The 18,350-nt window shown below is 36.0% G+C and overlaps 1 protein-coding gene across 13 annotated transcripts in view; it reads right to left on the bottom strand.

The window, feature by feature from the left end:
- Positions 1-18,350, bottom strand: part of LOC108713967 (neurexin-2-beta) — a 404,763-nt gene that overhangs the window by 249,893 nt on the left and 136,520 nt on the right. For all 13 annotated transcript variants that reach the window (XM_041590057.1, XM_018257736.2, XM_041590065.1 and 10 more), the window contains 2 exons: positions 8,262-9,578; positions 4,610-4,627 (listed from right to left, as the gene is read on the bottom strand). In XM_041590057.1, the coding sequence (XP_041445991.1) occupies positions 4,610-4,627; positions 8,262-9,003 (760 nt within the window). In that variant the 5' untranslated portion in view covers positions 9,004-9,578. The remainder of the gene's footprint in view (positions 1-4,609; positions 4,628-8,261; positions 9,579-18,350) is intronic.

Raw genomic sequence — 18,350 nt, 5'->3', positions numbered from 1 at the left:
TCGCCAGAGTGCAAATTCACCTGGCGTTAAGGAGCGAAGTACCGCTAGAGTCTATCTCCTTCGTTAGCAAAGTTACGCCAGCGTTAGTCACTTCGCCCTTTAGTAAATTAGCCCCCTCGTTACTTTACATCCATTGTCTATGAACTAGAAAGTGAGTTTATGAGCTTATTTGTGTTTCTATAATTGTTTACTTTGGCTTGCTGTGAATGGATTTTAAGGGTAAGGCCAGACGAGGAGATTCGGGGAGACTTATCGCCACGTCTTTTGCGCGACTATCTCCCCGAACTGCCTCAGCGTCTTTTCCCCATAGGCTACAGCGCAAAATTGCCTGCGCTAATGCACACGCGGCGATGCGTTTTCAATAGTCAGACAAGTTGCCTAACTATGGACTTTGTCTTTTTTCAACCCAATTTAACTATGTAACTAACTATGTAACTATTTAACTATGTAATGTATAGGAGTGCTTTTTGATAAAATAAATACTACATTTCAGAATATATTAATTGAGATGTGTATCTTGTGTATCTTGGTGAAGTGATTTCACCAATGAACTGCATAAACAAGCTTAGTATACTTTAAAAGTCATAGGTATGTGAGTTATTCTCCTATACTACAGACACGTGCAATTTCACTGATCAGATGGGCAGATTGAAGTTTGGCAAGTTGAACACTACTAGGTACATGAATCCTTTGCCACAATTCGCTGCTAAGTAGTTCTCAAATACTACAAAATCAGGAATCAAACTGGTCTAACTGGTGATACACATTTTATTCTTCGTTAGAATGTGCTGCTGAGTAATTATCTGACACAATGGAATGATCCAGTGATCCGATTGGCAGGCCTGCAATTTTGGGGTAAATGACTGGCAGACTGAAGCTCTTTAGCTCAATGCACTGCTTTGCATATCTATGTTGAAATTCAAAGTACCCTTAGGCATTTTAAATATACTGATTGCAAAACAGCCCCATAGACCCAAAATTTAACAATCTATGGTATCTTACAACAATGTCCATGAAATTAGCCTTATTATAGAAATAACCAGTATGGGCCTGGTTTTCCAATATATGTAATGCCTCAATCTCATTTGATAGATTGGTAGGTCTGTGATTAATTGGGAAAACTGACGGCAGCACCTTTGAAAACACCTACATATATGTTTTCTCCTTTGGCACAATTTATTGAGTAGGTTTTGGATACTATTCTCATTGGTTAGAGCCCCCATTTGGGCATGGACTGATATGAATGTTCAACATTTGAACACTGTAAAGAGCTGTTTAAATATGTCAATGCTATAAAAATAAAGAATAATATTATATGGGTGTTCAATGCAAGGACAAACTTGCAAAAGAGGCTTAAGTGACCAGTAGTACAGCACCCCCTACTAAAGAATCATAATTGATGCTTTCGTTATCAGCAGCCATTTAAAGGGAAAAATACAACCCTTTGCATGAGCTTTTTAAGTTGCTATCTCTGCTTTACATAGTGGGTGGCACTTCACATGGAACCAGATGAGGGAGGGTTCAATTACTCATCATACTTTGGGAGGGGGAGGAAATGGTCACTGTGAGTTTAACACATGATTTCCTCTAAATCTGAGGCATCACGTATGAATATGTAAAAATAATACATTTATTTTTGGCAGGTTAGATATGTTTATGGACCCTTTTAACATAAGCCCAACTAAAGGTGCTTATGTCAAAAAAGGGGGGTTCCTTGAAGTACCCAATTCCCTGAAATGCAGTAACCATTATTTGTTTGTACATAGTCAATGAAATGTGAACATATGAAAAATGAGTGAAATAGAAGTATAATTTCAGCTGAGTGCTGTTATAAAGAATGGCTGGCCAAGTTGGGATTGGTCACACTGCAGAGAATCAGGTTAAGGAGGATATGGTAATTATGATAACTATGTATAAATATAAAAGGAGACAATGTAGAGGCACATTTCTTATTCACCAGTAGATCTTTCCAAATGGCACAAGGGCATTCCTTGAGATTAGAAGATAGGGGGTTTCATCTTTAAGTGTATGAAGGGTTAAGTTGTGGAATTGTTTCACTAAACTAAATGTACCGATACAAGATGGTGTCAAGAAAGGGTTCGATATGTTTTTAGAAAATGAGAAAATAGTACAATTTGATCCTGGGACTGGTGCAAACCATTTGTAGTCAATAATGAATGTTCTCCTTCCTAAGTATACTTGAGTCAGCTTCAAATATAAAAGATTGAAGAAATGTTTTTTTTTTCAAGCTCAACTAACTTATATCTATACAAACTAACAAGTAAAATAAAAAAACATGTACATTGCTGTCTTCAAAGGAGTGTTGCTTTTCTTTTAGATGTAGATAGACTGAGTCTTGTCCTGTGGAGTTTGTCCTCCTACGTTGGTCTCTTACTAAGCGGTAAGCAGCAATGTGCATGTTTTGTACCGAGAAAACAGATGGTTTGAAAGAGGTGTGAAGAAGGCCATTCATGCCAAACCTCAAAATAGTATGGGGCTTGCGACACGGCTTGTCAGCAACATGCAGTGTATCTATAGTAAAACGTCAAATCAACTGGACTTGCTCCTTTTTCCTTGAAGACGTTTCACTAGGCATCTGACTGACTTTCTGAATTCAGAATGTCCTGTACAAAATATTTGTGGTTATATAACCCGGCATACAACAGGTGTCACACACCCCTGCCTCTATTCAAATTTTTTTTTCCATTTTCACATATATGGTTTCTTTGACCCCTCTTTCCTGTCCATAATGTGAACTTGGCAGTTTTCAAATATGCGTCCTTTTTCCTTTTGATGTAGGTACACAGTTTAGTTCTGACCAGAGAAACTGGCTTTTCTGTAGTGCGCCATACGTTTGTGTAACAGTTGTTTGGTTACTCCCACAAACAAATCAGAACACTCCTCACTGCACTGCACTGCATACACATGTTACTCTTCTTGTGCTTTGGGGCTTGGTCTTTTGGTTGAACCAGTTGTTTCCTCAGTGTGTTGCAGGGTTAAAGCAGACTGGGATGCAATGTTTACTAAAGATACTTCTAAGTTTTTCCAGACATATATGGTAGGGCCAAGTTCTTTCATCTCTTTTGCTTTCCACCTTCACCAATAGTTTTGGTGTTGTTCTTTATCCTTCTCCCAGGTTTAACAAAGGCCCAGTCTGGATACCTGTTAATGGTGTGCGGGTCCAGAAATTCTCGACTCATGCCCGGCCCACAGTGACGTCACAAAAGGGGCTGGTGCTAGTCTATAAATTAAGGCACCGGAAGCCATAAGCCAGCAGTGCTAGGTCACCGGCGGGGAGAGCTGGAGAAGAACTCAACCCATAACTTGTGCAGGAGCCGGCCCAAACACTCGGGTCACACGGGTTTTAGGCCAGCCTGCACATCACTAATACCTGCACATTTTAAGGGTACTCATGTATTTGTGTATATATATATATATATATATATATATATATATATATATATATATATATATATATATCAAAAATGTGTTCACCCTTCATGAATAAAAATGTCTAGCTCCTAGGCTGCTGCAGTTAGCACAGTTTTGACACATTAAGGTATTTAAAAAGCAATAAAAATTGCATATGGGAAAAGTGTGTTATATATTTTTGCTAAAATGTTGCTGTATAAAGCCTGTCTGCACTGACACGCCATTAAAAATATTTAAAACATACATTTTCAAAGATAAAATGGGATGTAAAACATCCTAGTATTGCAAAACGTTGTACCAACATGCCTCCCTTCCTTTCATGTTTAATTCCCATCTCTTCTCTTCATATTTTGCTGCCTTAGGATAAAGCCACATGAACTATTTGTTGTGATTTCTCAGCAAATTGCTATATAAAAACATGGAATGAAAAACTGACTGTAAACTGCTTGAACAATTTGCTTTCCCTACTGTTTCTATACTTGGCCCGGCACTGCTTCTACTGGTGGGAGTTTTTTTTCAAGTGATCAAAAACCAAAGTATGGAGCAAGGAAGGAACAGAGCAAAGTTTAATTACAGGGTCATACAATTAAACCGCTGTAGATATTTATTCTATTTTAAATATTTTATTTGTAAATCATTAATTAGATTGCTTTTGTGGCTTCTTAATATTTGTTTCTGTTTTCTGTCCTCATTCATACCTCCCCGAGTATGCTTCACTTTACCTTCCTTTCATTCTACAGTTATTTCTTAGCTTATTTTCTGTACTAAAAAAATCTTAACTGAATTTATCTCTGTATTTCTAAATAAGAATTTATGAGATGCATTATGCGTTATTTTATTCACAACTAATAGAAGACGGATCACAGTCTCTTTCACTCCCAACCTCCCTTTCTTTCCCCTAGGTCTCTCTTGATTTTCAGCCATGAGCTCTTCCATTAGAGTCTAATTAACATAATTTGCATAATGCTTGCTCATTACTATATTCCACTGAGTCAGGTGACAGGCAAAGCAAGAAAACAAGGAGGGGGAAGAAGATAGAGAGGAGAAGTACGGAGGAATGAAAGAAGGAGATAGGAGAGTGGAATTAAGGGAAGCAATCTATTAAATGCTGAAACCCCCTTTTTAACAGATGCCTGTAGAATTTCCCATGCTATGATAAGATTGAGAAGTTACTCACCTTCAATCACACGATCCTCTATATACACAAGGGGGCAGAAGAGAGAAAGAAATAATATTTAATGAGGCAAAGGGCCTGAAAAGTGTGCTACCTAAAATTTAAAACAAAACAACTTATAAAAAGAAATATATTGATAGTATTGACACATGAAAAGCATATCTTCTGCTTATTGATTCACAACCTTCTTGACTTTATCTCCCCCTATTCCCTTTTATCTGTTCAGAATATTTCTTTGTATCTTTATGCATACAGAAAATATTTTTACATCTCTCACAAATATGGGCATCTCCATCTTTTTCCATTGCTTAATTTGTCTCATTGTGACCTTCATATTGCTCCTTGCCCCTGGACTGTCACAACCCTGCAGCTAATGTTCATTCAGCCAGCTGAGCCCCTGGAGTAGGCCCCTCCTTAGTGGATATGAATAGACCAGCAAACCCCAGGCTGAGAGCCAGTGTCACTGCTGGTGACATCCACAAGGGACAAGAAAGAGGGAGGGGGATATTTAAAGTTAGGGGGATGGTATAGTATGACAGTGGTTGTGTAGCAGAGCTAGATAAAAAGAAAAACACACTGCAATAAGATAAAATGAATTAAGGAAATAAAGGAATATATAAAAAAAGAAAATAAGAAAAAGACATAAAAAGAAAATGAATAAATGGTAATAGTATAAATTAATTACCTCAAACACAGAGATAGTACAGTTATGGCATCTCTTATCCAAAAACCTGATATCTGGAAAAGCTTCTTATTATGGGAAAGCCATCTCCCTTTGAGTGCATCTAGGATTTTGTTTGGGATTCGTCCAAGATTCTGCCTTTTTCAGCAGGATTCAGATGCGGCAGAATAGTGCTTGTCTGATCCAAATCCGAATCCAAAAAATCACGTGACACAAACAAGGAATTCAAAAAATGTTTAACCACACACTGTGCACCCTTTTCCCCATAATTTAAAAATGCAAATTGGGGTTCGGATTTGGTTCAGTATTCAGCTGAATCTTTCACAAAAGATTTGGGATTCTGCAGAATCCTAAAATAGTGGATTTGGTGCATCGCTAATTTTAAGCAAATAATTATTCCTCTTTTACCTACTATTATAAAATAGTAGCTACTCTAGGTCCAAAGTATTTTGGATAACAGATCCCATACTTATAAAATTATTAAAGGGGTTGTTCACCTTTAAATTAACTGTTTGAATGATGTAGAGAATGACATTCTGAGACAATTTGCAATTAGTTTTCATTTAGTATTATTTGTGGTTTTTGAGTTATTTAGCTTTTTATTCAGCAGCTCTCCAGTTTGCAATTTCAGCAATCTGGTTGCTAGTGTCCAAATTACCACAGCAACCATCCATTAATTTACATGGATTATGAATTGGTTTGAATTGAATGAGTAATAAAAAATAGCAATAACACAGAGCATTGGTTTTTTAGCTGGGGTCAGTGACCCACATTTGAAAGCTGGAAATTGTCGGAAGATATAAGGCAAATAATTAAAAACTATAAAAAAAACATAGAAAACGAAGGCCATTGAAAAGTTTCTTAGAATTACCCATTCTATAACATACTAAGAGTTAACTTAAAGGTGAACAACACTTTAATATAGCAAGGATTGTTGATTTAAAAATATACCAACAGCTTGTGTGTATTGTGTTGAATTGAGGATGCACTAAAATAACTTTTTTACAACTATCATTTTTTTCCCAACAATTTTTGCTGAATTTGCTTTTATTGCAAGAAGTGAGCATTCCTGCCGAGTAAGTTGGTATCTATCTATGGTCTCTCTATCTCTAAATGTGCTTTATTACAATTAGGGATGTCGCGGACTGTTCTGCGGCGAACTTGTTCGCGCGAACATCGGCTGTTCGCGTCCGCCGCAAGTTCGCGAACGTCGCGCGACGTTCGCCAATAGGCGTTCGCGTCAAAATCGTTCGACCATTCGACCATTCGATCGCTAAAATCGAACGATTTTCGTTCGATTCGAACGAAAATCGTTCGATCGAACGATTAAAATCCTTCGATCGTTCGAATCGAACGATTTTCGGATGTTCGAAGTTCGCGAACTGTTCGCGAACTGTTCGCATTTTTTGCCGGTGTTCGCGAACGGCGTTCGCGAACACATTATCGGCGGTTCGCTACATCCCTAATTACAATGCAAAGCAAGAAGAAGCAATACAAGTCACCCTCTGTCCTTCACACCTCCACTCTCAAAAAATTATTATTATTCCTCCTTGGTAAAAGATTTTGCCTGCTGTTCCTCTGCTGTGAGATGCAGGGTGGCAAACTTATTCTTCTATGCTCCCTGCAAATAATACCATCAACTGCTACATAGAGTACAGTGGTATGAATTCACCTGCTGCTAAAACACATGGTGAAAAGGCCGTTTACTCTAGGCAAATGGATTGTACAACTGGGAGACTTAAAAAAAACTCAAATTGCCTTTTCTTGTGCTGCACATAAAAAAACACATTTAAGGTCAGATTTATTAAGGGTCAAATTCGAATTTTCACATTTTTTTTTCAAAACCCTCAAATTCGAATGGTTAATTATCCAAACTCGATTTGGTTTGAATTTGAATTTAGGGATTTATCATACTCTGGCCCTTTAAGAACTCAAATTCGACTATTTGCCGCCTTAAACCTGCTGAATTTCTGTAAACGTCAATGGGAGAGGTCCAGAGATCATTTTGGTGATGTTTTCAACCTTCCTGACATTCAAGTTTTTTGGAGAAAAAAACTCAAATGGAGTTTTTTCATTTGATTCATTTGAAGTTTATCTAATTTGAAACTCATTAGATTAGAGTTTTCAGGTCTGAGCTGAGAAAATTAATAATTTTATTTTATTATGTAGAAGTCAATGGCAGATGCCCCTTTGACTGACTACTAAGTAACAAGCCTATAAGTTATCTGAGAGGTGGAAATTACTGCATGAGAAATTTAGTGGCAGATTTATTAAGGGTCGAAGAGAAAATTCAAATTTCAAATTTGAATTTAAAGATTCAAATTTTTGAGTTTATTTTAGTGTAATTAGACTAGGGAATAGTTAAAATTCTATTCGAGTTTTTTTTTAAAAAAAGAAATAAATTTGAATTTTAAAATGTATCATGTACTGGCCCTTTAAGAATTCAAATTTTACTATTCGCCACTTTAAACCAAATTGCTGTTTTAGCCTATGGAGGACGTCCTTGAATCAATTTGGAGTTGTTTTGAGACATCCTGAAAATCGTTTTTTTTTGGTGAAAAAACTCAAATCGAGTTTGCGGGTTGATCCCATTCACCCGAATTTGAATAATTTGATTTCTTTTTAAAATAAATTAAAATTTCGAGTTAATGGGAGTTTATGGGAGTTTTTACAAACTCCCATTTACTCAGGATTCAACCCTTGATAAATCTGCCCCTTAGGGTCAATGATCAATTTACAATTCATGGGAAATGACAAGTGAGGCAAAGAACAAAACAAGTTATAGAGATAAAGTAAAAGAAAACAAATGGAGAGTTAGTCAACAATACTGTTGTGAGATTAAATAAAAAACACACAACTCTATGTGAACTGAAACAAAAAATGTTAATACAAAGTTACATAAAGATAGTATCAGCAGAAGATAAAACTTTTGGAAGTTATTGTGGAAAACTGCAAAAAAGGCCCATCACCCACCTTCAGAACAGTTCTCTCCATGATACCCAGTGTCCCGACAGTCACATCTCACTTCTCCTTCCTCTTCATCTTTGCATCTTCCTCCATTAAGGCAAGGATTGGCTCCTTGGCATGAATGTAACCTCTCCCGTTCTTCCACCCTCTCAGCCTCTTCTTCTGTTCCCCCCACCCCATGACTAGCCAGTAACTGTCCAGGCCTACCTCCCAATTTCAAACTTTCAAGTTCACCAAGGAAAGGTGGCTCATATTTGGCTCCTCCAAGAGTCAGTGCTGATAAACGAAGGTCAGAGGGCAGACCTCCAACAAAAAGGTCACTGCGTAGTAGCATTTCTTTCCGCTTAGACCGTACTTCAGCTACTCCCCTCTCTCCGTCTATAGACAGCCAGCCTTCACGGCCATTTCCACCAATGACTATTGCATGCCAAAGGCCATCTGATACTACTCGAGGTAACCGGACAACTGCAGGCTCAGAACAAGAGATGGAAAACCTTAGGCGTGGGCGTCCTCCATCTAAAACTAACTCAAGGAAATCACAGTCCCCTTCATCATCTTGGTAAAGAAGCAGGCCACGGCTGGCGTTTGTCCGCAGCCGAAAATTAAGGTCTTCCCCCCAACCTCCATTGCCATTAGCTGAAGTAGGCCGAGAATATCGAACCCACTGGCCAGGGGCCCCTTGGAATTGGAGGGAAAAGGAAAAGAGGGGAAGGGAAAGGAGGGAAGAGAGACAGAGGAGGGACCACATGGGAGGTGAAAGAAAGGGGAGAATGAAGAAGGTGGAAGTCAAAGAAAAAGGGAAGATTTGGATTTGAATGATTTACTGGGGAAATAAATCCATGAAAAGTGTGCAAATTAGCAGGTTTTTTTACCTAAACTGAATAAAATGGGATGATGGTCCAGTAACTGTGGGGATAGAGGAGTATGTACACAAAGCAAAGGAAATATGTGTGACTAGAGACGGTAGAAAAGTAAAGTGATATAAATAATGCAGAAGCAGGAAGGCAAGAGTCTAGACAGGGAAAGGTTGTAAGGGGAGGATGACAGGGGGGTAATTGGAACAGGAAAATTGTTCTTTACATTCCACTTTTAACTTTTGTCACCTGGAACAATTTGTTGCACTTGTAATATACTTGAATCAAAGACACAAACTTCTTGTTTGCATAAGTTTACATGTGTTTCTGCTCTGTTGCCTCAAAACTGACTTCCTAGTTTTCTTCCCACCCTTCTTCTACTTGGCTGTCCCTGGAAGTGAGGTATCTTATTACTACTTTCACTACAATGCAATGAAGATTGTTCTGCCACATTGAAGACCTTTGACTTCTGCAAAAAAAAGAAAAGAAAGATAAAAAAAATTAGAAAAACTATAATTTAATAAAAACATTGTAATGCAATAATATCCTCATTATTATCCAACTATTATCCAACTACATCTATATTTGTAGAACACGCTTGGTATCTGTATCATTTGTAAACACGGCAAGTAAGTTATAGAGAGAGGATAAATACACTGCTAAGAGTTTAAGTACACAGTGGAATGAAATCTCTGCCCTTAAAAGGTTACAGGTCAAGGTGTGTTTTAGCAAATGAAGACTATTGAAATGCTTCCTCTAAGAGTAAATCTAAGTAGGTCTGAAAATGGTTTAGTCTGGAAACTTTTTGGTGAAAGATGTTAGAGCATTCCAGAGCCATGGGGCAAACAGGAAAAATGGTTTTATGAGTCTCTTGTGGTGAACCTTATGGACAATAGTTTGTCCAGCGCTGTGTATAAGGACCAGGATGGTGTGCATTGGAAAAAGAAAGCAAATTTATAGACAGGAGCAAAGGAATGCAGGTGATTTATGAAGGGAGCAGAGAAGAGATAATCTGGAAGACCAGCTATTAATAGTTTTTACGTATGTATCATCTATTTCTATTTTAAAGTGCATTCATCCCTCAAATGTTTTAGTTTAATAGTGTCTACTTTTGGAATCTCTAGTTCTAATGTGAATTGATGCATCTCTCTTATTTTATTCTATTTAGAACTCTTTATTACATATCAATATCAAGTAATTTGATCATCAAGTTGCTTGCTGATTCCAAAGTTTTTTGTCCACAGAGCGTTTTTACTACTTAAGCTAGTGACACAGATTGATTTCCATTAGTTTTTCAGTCAGAGTGCAGTTTTGCCACACACAGACCACTAATCAATAATGGCATTGGATAATTTCAGTCCGTTCCTTCAACAGTTTTTTTTCAACATTTTATGCCTAATGTTCAGATGGAGACAACTTTATTAAAGGGGTTGTTCACTTTTAAGTTAACTTTTAGTATATAACAACTTTTCAATTTGCATTAATTATTTAAATTTTATAGTTTTTTAAAATGATTTGCCTTTTTCTTCTGACTCTTTCCAGCTTTGAAATGGGTGGTCACTGAACCATCTAAAAACAAATGCTATGCAAGGCTACAAATCTATTGTTATTGCTACTTTTTATTACTCACCTCTAAAAAAATTTAAACTGATTGCAAATTGTCTAAGAATATCATTATCTTCTACATCATACTAAAGGTTAATTTAAAGTTAATATGTTTATGTGACAGTTATTGTAATGATGTATATGTATCAAGTCCTGTACCATTACGTAAAATTTAAAATGGATACTTGACATGGTTTATCACTAGCTTTCTATTATTGTCAATAACCTACTAGCTGTGAAAAAATGTACACATTATTTTAAAATCCCAGCAAGCCAAAATAATCGATTTAGGGTTTTACTTGCACATCACCTGCCAAAACCTGGACAGGAGAAGATTCATAAATATGCCCCCAAATTTGCATCAGACCCCCACACAATTACTACATCCATATATGCATGACCGCTACAGTTGCAGCACAGTTGTATTTCCAGCTCATTCTGGAGTGTTTGTCATCTTAGTTATCATTTGGTTGTCTTAGTTTATAGAGAACTCTTATTATATGTGGTCATATTATCTGTATCTTTACATTTGTTTTTATATGTGGTAGTAGTCATTTTGTACTTTTTGCAGTTGCGCTTGTGCAGTTGCGATGTATTATGCTCATATACTACTAATTTGCCTCCTGTTCAAGCATTCCAATGCATGCAGGCCGCCATAGTCTTGATGTGTAGTTTTAATAACACTTTTCCATTTATACACTCAGCTGCTTTCTACAAGAGTCACCCCTCCCATGACTAAAATAAAAATTAATTCCCATCCATCCATCTCACCCACCCCAATCCATGATCTCTCTTTAAGTAACTGACAGAAAAGTAATTTGTATACAGACGCCAATCTGCATCTCCTTAAATGCAAAAGCGCTAATTATTTAAAAAAGAACAGCATGCTGAATATTATAGGAGGAGGAGGGTGAACGGGGTGTGATAGAAGGGGGAGAGAGCTGGAGAAATAATGTGGAGGGAGAAGGAGAGGGAGAAAAAGAGAGGTGAACAAATATAGATGGTAAAGGGACTCCTTATCTCAGTATTGGTAACTTCCGCTGATAGATGAAACTGCAGCTTCTGAGACTGACAGAGAAAAAAGACTTGTACACTGTATTTGTTTAATTTTGAATGTATGATCTCTTTTCTTTATATATGTCAAACAAAGGTGTGTATATTCTCTAAATTCAATACACAGCAGAAAACAAGTTCTCTTTAATACTAATGCAATAACAATATACTATACAGAGAATGAATACACTGCACCTCTCAAGTAATATAAAGCATTAGCCTCTTCAGACAGCTGAACTGTTTCATACGTACTGTTATGCCTAAAATGTTAACACTTAAAATAACAATAGCACAGCACTCTAGTATAAGGGTAGGGGAAAAAAAGAATCATATCTTTTTATCTTAGAAAAGGTTGGTAACAAAGCTATAGATCATATGTAAGTTTGTCCTTCATTTGGTAAAATTTACTGTCTTTGTCCTTATGAAGACATTATATGTGGTTAGTTTGCAATTTTTTCACATATTCATATTATTTTTCATGTTTTTATAATATTATTAAAATATTTATATTCTTACTCTTTAAAGTGTCTCTTATGAACTCTACAATGTTCTGTTATTGATTTGTGGGTCTGAATTATGGGTCTGCACCTATAATTAATCACATCAGTTTTTTATGATATATGTATATATTTATGGGGGTTATAACTCCTGCTCTCTATTTCACTCACAAAATGTTCATAAAGTCATAAAGGACAGGTGCATTAAAGTTCTTCATGAGCCACTGGATGCCAAAACCAGTCAAGATATATAAGTGCAATATGGAGACACTAGGGGGCTGATTTACAAAAAATCAAATTCATTTAGTTTTATGTCAAGAAACAACTTGCGGGACATCTGCCATTGACTTCTACATGACCTTAACAGGTTTGAGATTGTGTATTTTTGAATTTGGATTTTTAACAGCTTTGGGGTATGATACATTTCTAAAAATTTGAGTTTTTATTTTTCCTTGAAAAATTTGAGTTTCCTCCCTAAAAACTTTGACCAAAAAAATAAAGGTTTAATAAATGAGCCCCTGGATTTATATAATGTCTTTTACTACTGTTGCAAGATTCACATCTGGTATTTTATAAAACAAGGGACTTATAAATTTGCCCCATACAGTACTATTACTATATTACCATTTGAAGTGGACTTATACTGTAGATTATCAGCACAATGAGTTACTTAAAAGATCAAACTAACCATATTTTTTAACATAAAATATAAATCGTAAACATGTGTACAGTAAGGGACAGCATGTGAGATCAAATACACAAGGGGGGGTTGTGGGAGCACCCGCATTGCTAAGTAAAAATATATAGAAGTATAAGGGAAGTGCTACTGGCATATCCAAATGGGTCAGTGCACATTCCCTGGGCCCCTGTCTAAGTAATTCAGTAGTTATGCAAATGCATGTGTTAACAAAGACAGGGGTTTTTAGTTGCAAAGTTATGATCATAAAGTTGAAAAGCCACCATACCACGTCAAGGTAAACCCCATATGGCGGTCCCTAACTTGTTTACCTACCAGTCATAGTATTGAGGATCCTGTGTCTCTCTGCATAATAGCATTAGTAAAGTAAAAAGTAAAAGTCTGCTGAACCTTGGTTTCTGGAGGGCTAAATCCTCCCCCGCTGCTGAATTGCAGCTTTTAAGAGAGTGATTGCCCAAACCAAATTTTTGAAAAAAATGTATAAATATGGTGCAGTTAAAAGCAGGGGCCCAGGGAATGTGCACTGACCCATTTGGATATGCCAGTAGCACTTCCCTTATACTTATATATATTTTTACTTAGCAATGCGGGTGCTCCCACAACCCCCCTTTTGTATTTGCTTTTACAGCCTGGAGCTTTGGCTAAGCTTCTTGTGGCTTGTAGCACCCCCCATACCCACCCCTATTAATTAATAGTGGCCCTATGCTTTTAACTGCACCATATTTATACATTTTTTTAAAAAATAGGCGTTGGTTTGGGCAATCACTCTCTCTTAAAAGCTGCAATTCAGCAGCGGGGGAGGATTTAGCCCTCAGACAGAAACCAAGGTTCAGCAGACTTTTACTTTTTACTATACTAATGCTATTATGCAGAGAGACACAGGATCCTCAATACTATGACTGGTAGGTTAACAAGTTAGGGACCGCCATATGGGGTTTACCTTGACGTGGTAGATTCAGAATCAACTGGATTTATATATATATATATATATATATATATATATATATATATATATATATATATATATATATATATATATATATATATATATATATATATAGAAATCATATGAGGAGCTCTATTTTTAAATGAAAAAATTCTTAGATCCAGTATTCCAAATACTATAAAATGGCTCTAAAAAGATCTGAACTGCACAGTTGGCACAGCATACTTCAGCTTCCTACAGGAATTTTTAACATGCTGTATTTGCCAAAATGAAAAAAGAATTCAATATTTCTGCATTTTTATGCAAATACACGCTACTGGAATATATTATGTAAATAGTTAAAAGAACATTTAGCCTAGAGCATCACACAGTCAGATGATAAACAATTTCCTGCTGGGATCTACAAAAAAATGATAGGCTTGTTGCATTCTACTTTCATAAGAGTGTTAGTTTCAGTAATACCATGGATGATTCTCTATCCATTAAAACAGTTGCGGTCATTGATTTTTATAAGATGCTAAGGTTAATTCTCATTATCTTCAATCTGTATTCTGCACTTTGGGTTAGAATCATTTGCTCTCGCTGTTTTCATTAAGCCCCATGTTCAGGGGCAGTCAAAGTGATTACATCAATTGAAATAACATGATTTACTATAAAATAAAATGTGTGTCACTGTTACCAAGATCAAATAAATTATAGCATAAATGCAAAGCATAACATCACATAAGAGGATAATATGGAGCATGTTTTCAGCTATCGCAATCTTAGTACTTTTATTGTTCCAGAAATTTATTTTTTGTGTGATCAGCAATATTCAGATTAGATGTAAAGTGAAGTTAGAAAAATATGATCACAGTAAAAAAAAAACTCAGGGGAATAAATTATTTTTTCCAATATATGCTTTTATGCAAGTATTGCAATAAGGCAATAAGATTTTGGAATTTATGACTTTAATGAATAGGTTCTGTAGCAATGTAATGTGAAAAAAATAGCTACATTTATGGAGCTCCTGAAAATGAGAAATCTATAGCACATGATTGATTACTGTCCATTCCGACCAAGATACAGTATAGATGCTGTACAGTCATTTGGTGCTGAACACTTTAAAATGTGAGTTAAGAGGATTTAATAGGAGCTCTATGCAAATTAAACTGTGGTTTATTTATAGTCTGTTTCTTCTTATTGGTGAATAGGTTTAATTAACTTCCACAGGCTAATTATCCAATCAAATGAAAAACAGCACCTGTTCTGATTCTTGATTACATATCTGAGCAGAGGGGTTCCCCAGTTCTCCCCAAGTAAAAAATGCTCAAAGCAACGGGGACTAAAATAGACCAGAAACATAACAATAATAAAATACATAATAAGTGAATAAAATGAATAAATGTCAGTTTTCAGTTTTGGTATCATGTCTTGCAGAAATATTACCAGACAATTTCAATTTATAGGACCCCAATCTACATGGCTAAGGAGGAGTAACAGATAAAGTTTATGATGAAATACATGCAGGATATTTGAGAACATTTGTAGGCTTCAGAATTAAAAATAAACTTCAGCAACAATCAAGGAATAATTACAGAAAACATGAAGTAGGATTTTATTATAAGTGCCATTTCAGTTTATTATTTCTTTAGAAAATGTTGACAAAAGTACACTCACTTTTTAACTCTCATAATCCTTTACAAACACAGAAAATTACCTGCATTAAAAAAACAAGTGCAGACAGAAAACATTTTAACTATGCATCAGTCATTTGCTTGAATAATTTAGGAAATTGCACTTTGGTCAGTATGCTGTGAATATATACAGTACATCCAAATTTTTAGCTACATGTGAATGTGCAGAAGAGAATTTGTTCTTATTGCATAGACAGCCATCAATCAAAAACAGAGACTAAGTATGCTGTGAATATATATATATATATATGTATATATATATATATATATATATATATATATATATATATATATATATATATTTACATATCCAAAGGCTACGGTAAAAGTAGATTTTCAGTTACAGGTGAGTGTGCAGAAGAGAATTTATTCATATTGCATAGGCAGCCATCAATCAAAGGCAGAGACTAGAAGGCCCTGATAACCATTGTATAAGTCAAGTGAGGCCTGTATCAATTAAATTCTGCATAGGCATCCCCCAATCCTACCCACCCCTAGCTTGATCGTCATTCTGAGGCACAAAGGTACGAGTGCCAGAAGTGCTCAGTAGGTGAGTACTAAGGGGCACCCTCTTGTACACCTTAGTGTTCTTGCACTGTCTAATAAGTCTAATACAAATTAGAAATGGAAAGCAGAGATCTGCATAGTTGTTTATAGTAATCATGCTGGTACAATATAGCACCTATTTAGCTACATGAAATATGTAGCTAAAACACCATCAATTGGCCTTAATATAGAGTTGTCAGTTGTCAGTTGTAATAAAATACATGCTGTAAGTAAACAGTCTGATGAAAACTCTTCCACAAGCCTTCCTTATTAGTCTGCAGATCTATAAAGGTTTGATCAGTTACTGTACATCTTAAAGGAAAACTATACCCCCCAAACAATGTAGGTCTCTATTAAAAGATACTGAGTAAAAAAGCTCATGTGTAAAACCCTGCTTCATGTAAATGAACCATTATCATAATAATATACTTTTTTAGTAGTATGTGCCTTTGGGTAATCATAAATAGAAAATTGCCATTTTAAAAAATAAGGGCCGCCCCCTAAGATCGTAAGATTCACTGTGTACACATACAAACCACATGTAAGGTCACATGAGCCAATTAACAGACAGAGTTCTGCCTTTTGCTTCCTCACTTCTTCCTGTTACAGTTAGAGTTGTAGTATTTCTGGTCAGGTGATCTCTGAGGCAGCACAGATAGAGTCACGAAATGGTGGTTCAAGGCAAGAGGTGTAAAAGGGCAATATTTATGTAAATATATATTCCAGTTTGGTAAGATTCTTTAATATGTCATTCAATTTGATATAAACTATGTGTTGCTTAAGTATTCATTTTGGGGGTATAGTTTTCCTTTAAGGTGTGATGGCTCACAAACAATCTGACACCAATATATTGTCTAGCACTGGCACAGTGGTTTCTCTTTATCCAAAGCCCAACACATTTTTAATGTAGCCAATAAATGCTACAACTAACAACTGACATTTTAATTAGTACACACATCACAGCTCATGTACTTATGAAGTGCAAAGTGCATGTGTGTGCCATTCATAAGGTGAAACATACTAAGGAAAGCCTGGAAGTAATACTTTCTCAAGGGAGGTCCCCAAACAACAAAGCAGCCGCAACCAGCATGTTAGTACAGAGGAGCATTTGGATGGTTGCAATTTCACATCCATTTTTGCCCTTTGCACAGCATTTTGGAATCACAAATGAATCCCATAGTTAACTCCTTAGCAACTTATTAGTCAATGTATGCTTCTTATATTGGCCCTAACTATTTAAATAATAGGTTATAAGCCTGGAATTAAGTTAAATGCACATAATACTTAGGGAGATGTATAAATTGCCAGTGAACATTCAATAAGAAATATGTTTCAAGGACTTGTTCCAGCTGCACTATTATTATTACATATATGCCTGTATATGACCAGGGCTCACAGGTTTATGTAACACTTTATAACCCTTTTCTGTATATCTTGAAATTCAGGTTACTTTACAGCATCTAATCAATTTAACACCTCAAGATCAATAGATTTTCAATAGAATTCTACATAATGGTCATCAATAGGTTGTTATGAGTGATTCAGTCATTGAGTTATAATGTTTGCCTTTGCAGTCTTTCTAGAATGTGTTTATGATTATTATCTACATTTTAATTCAGGATTTATCTGAGTGCCAGTTTTGGATCAAGAAGGCATTTTATCCTTATTGCTAGCAGACATCATTTGTCTGCTAGCAATAAGTAGTAGTCTCTTAAAGGGTGTTGATAGATGTTAAAAATAGGGATGAGCTAAATATTTGCCATGTTTTGCCACAAAAAAAATGCACAGTAAAAAAAAAAAGTTGCACTTCAAAGCGTTTGGAGAATTTTTTGCCTCTTCTCAATTTTTTCGGGAAAGCAGAAAGTATCAGATTCGTCAATCATTAGTTACAAATTATAACTCATTTCAGAAAATGCTTCAGACACAGACACTTTCTACCGCTAGTTGGTATTCAATTAGCAACACCCCAGAGGCAATGTTCCCTCTAAGCTGTGCACTTGTGCATGTGCATACAAGTTTTGAGGCCAGCACACACAACAAATTGTGGTGCGCACAAAGAATTCTGCCTGAAAACACAAACATTTCGCATTTATTCTGACCTACACATGCAGAAAATATTTATTTTTTCGCACATTGCTGAGAAGGAACTAGAGGGTAGTACTCACAGACCAGTGAACTAGTCCCCAGCACTAGGTGAAGCAGTGCTTCATAGAATGTTGTA

Source organism: Xenopus laevis, chromosome 4L (assembly GCF_017654675.1).
Source record: "Xenopus laevis strain J_2021 chromosome 4L, Xenopus_laevis_v10.1, whole genome shotgun sequence".
In the NCBI taxonomy this organism is placed as follows: Eukaryota; Metazoa; Chordata; class Amphibia; order Anura; family Pipidae; genus Xenopus; species Xenopus laevis.
This window is presented reverse-complemented; position numbering and strand designations above follow the sequence as displayed.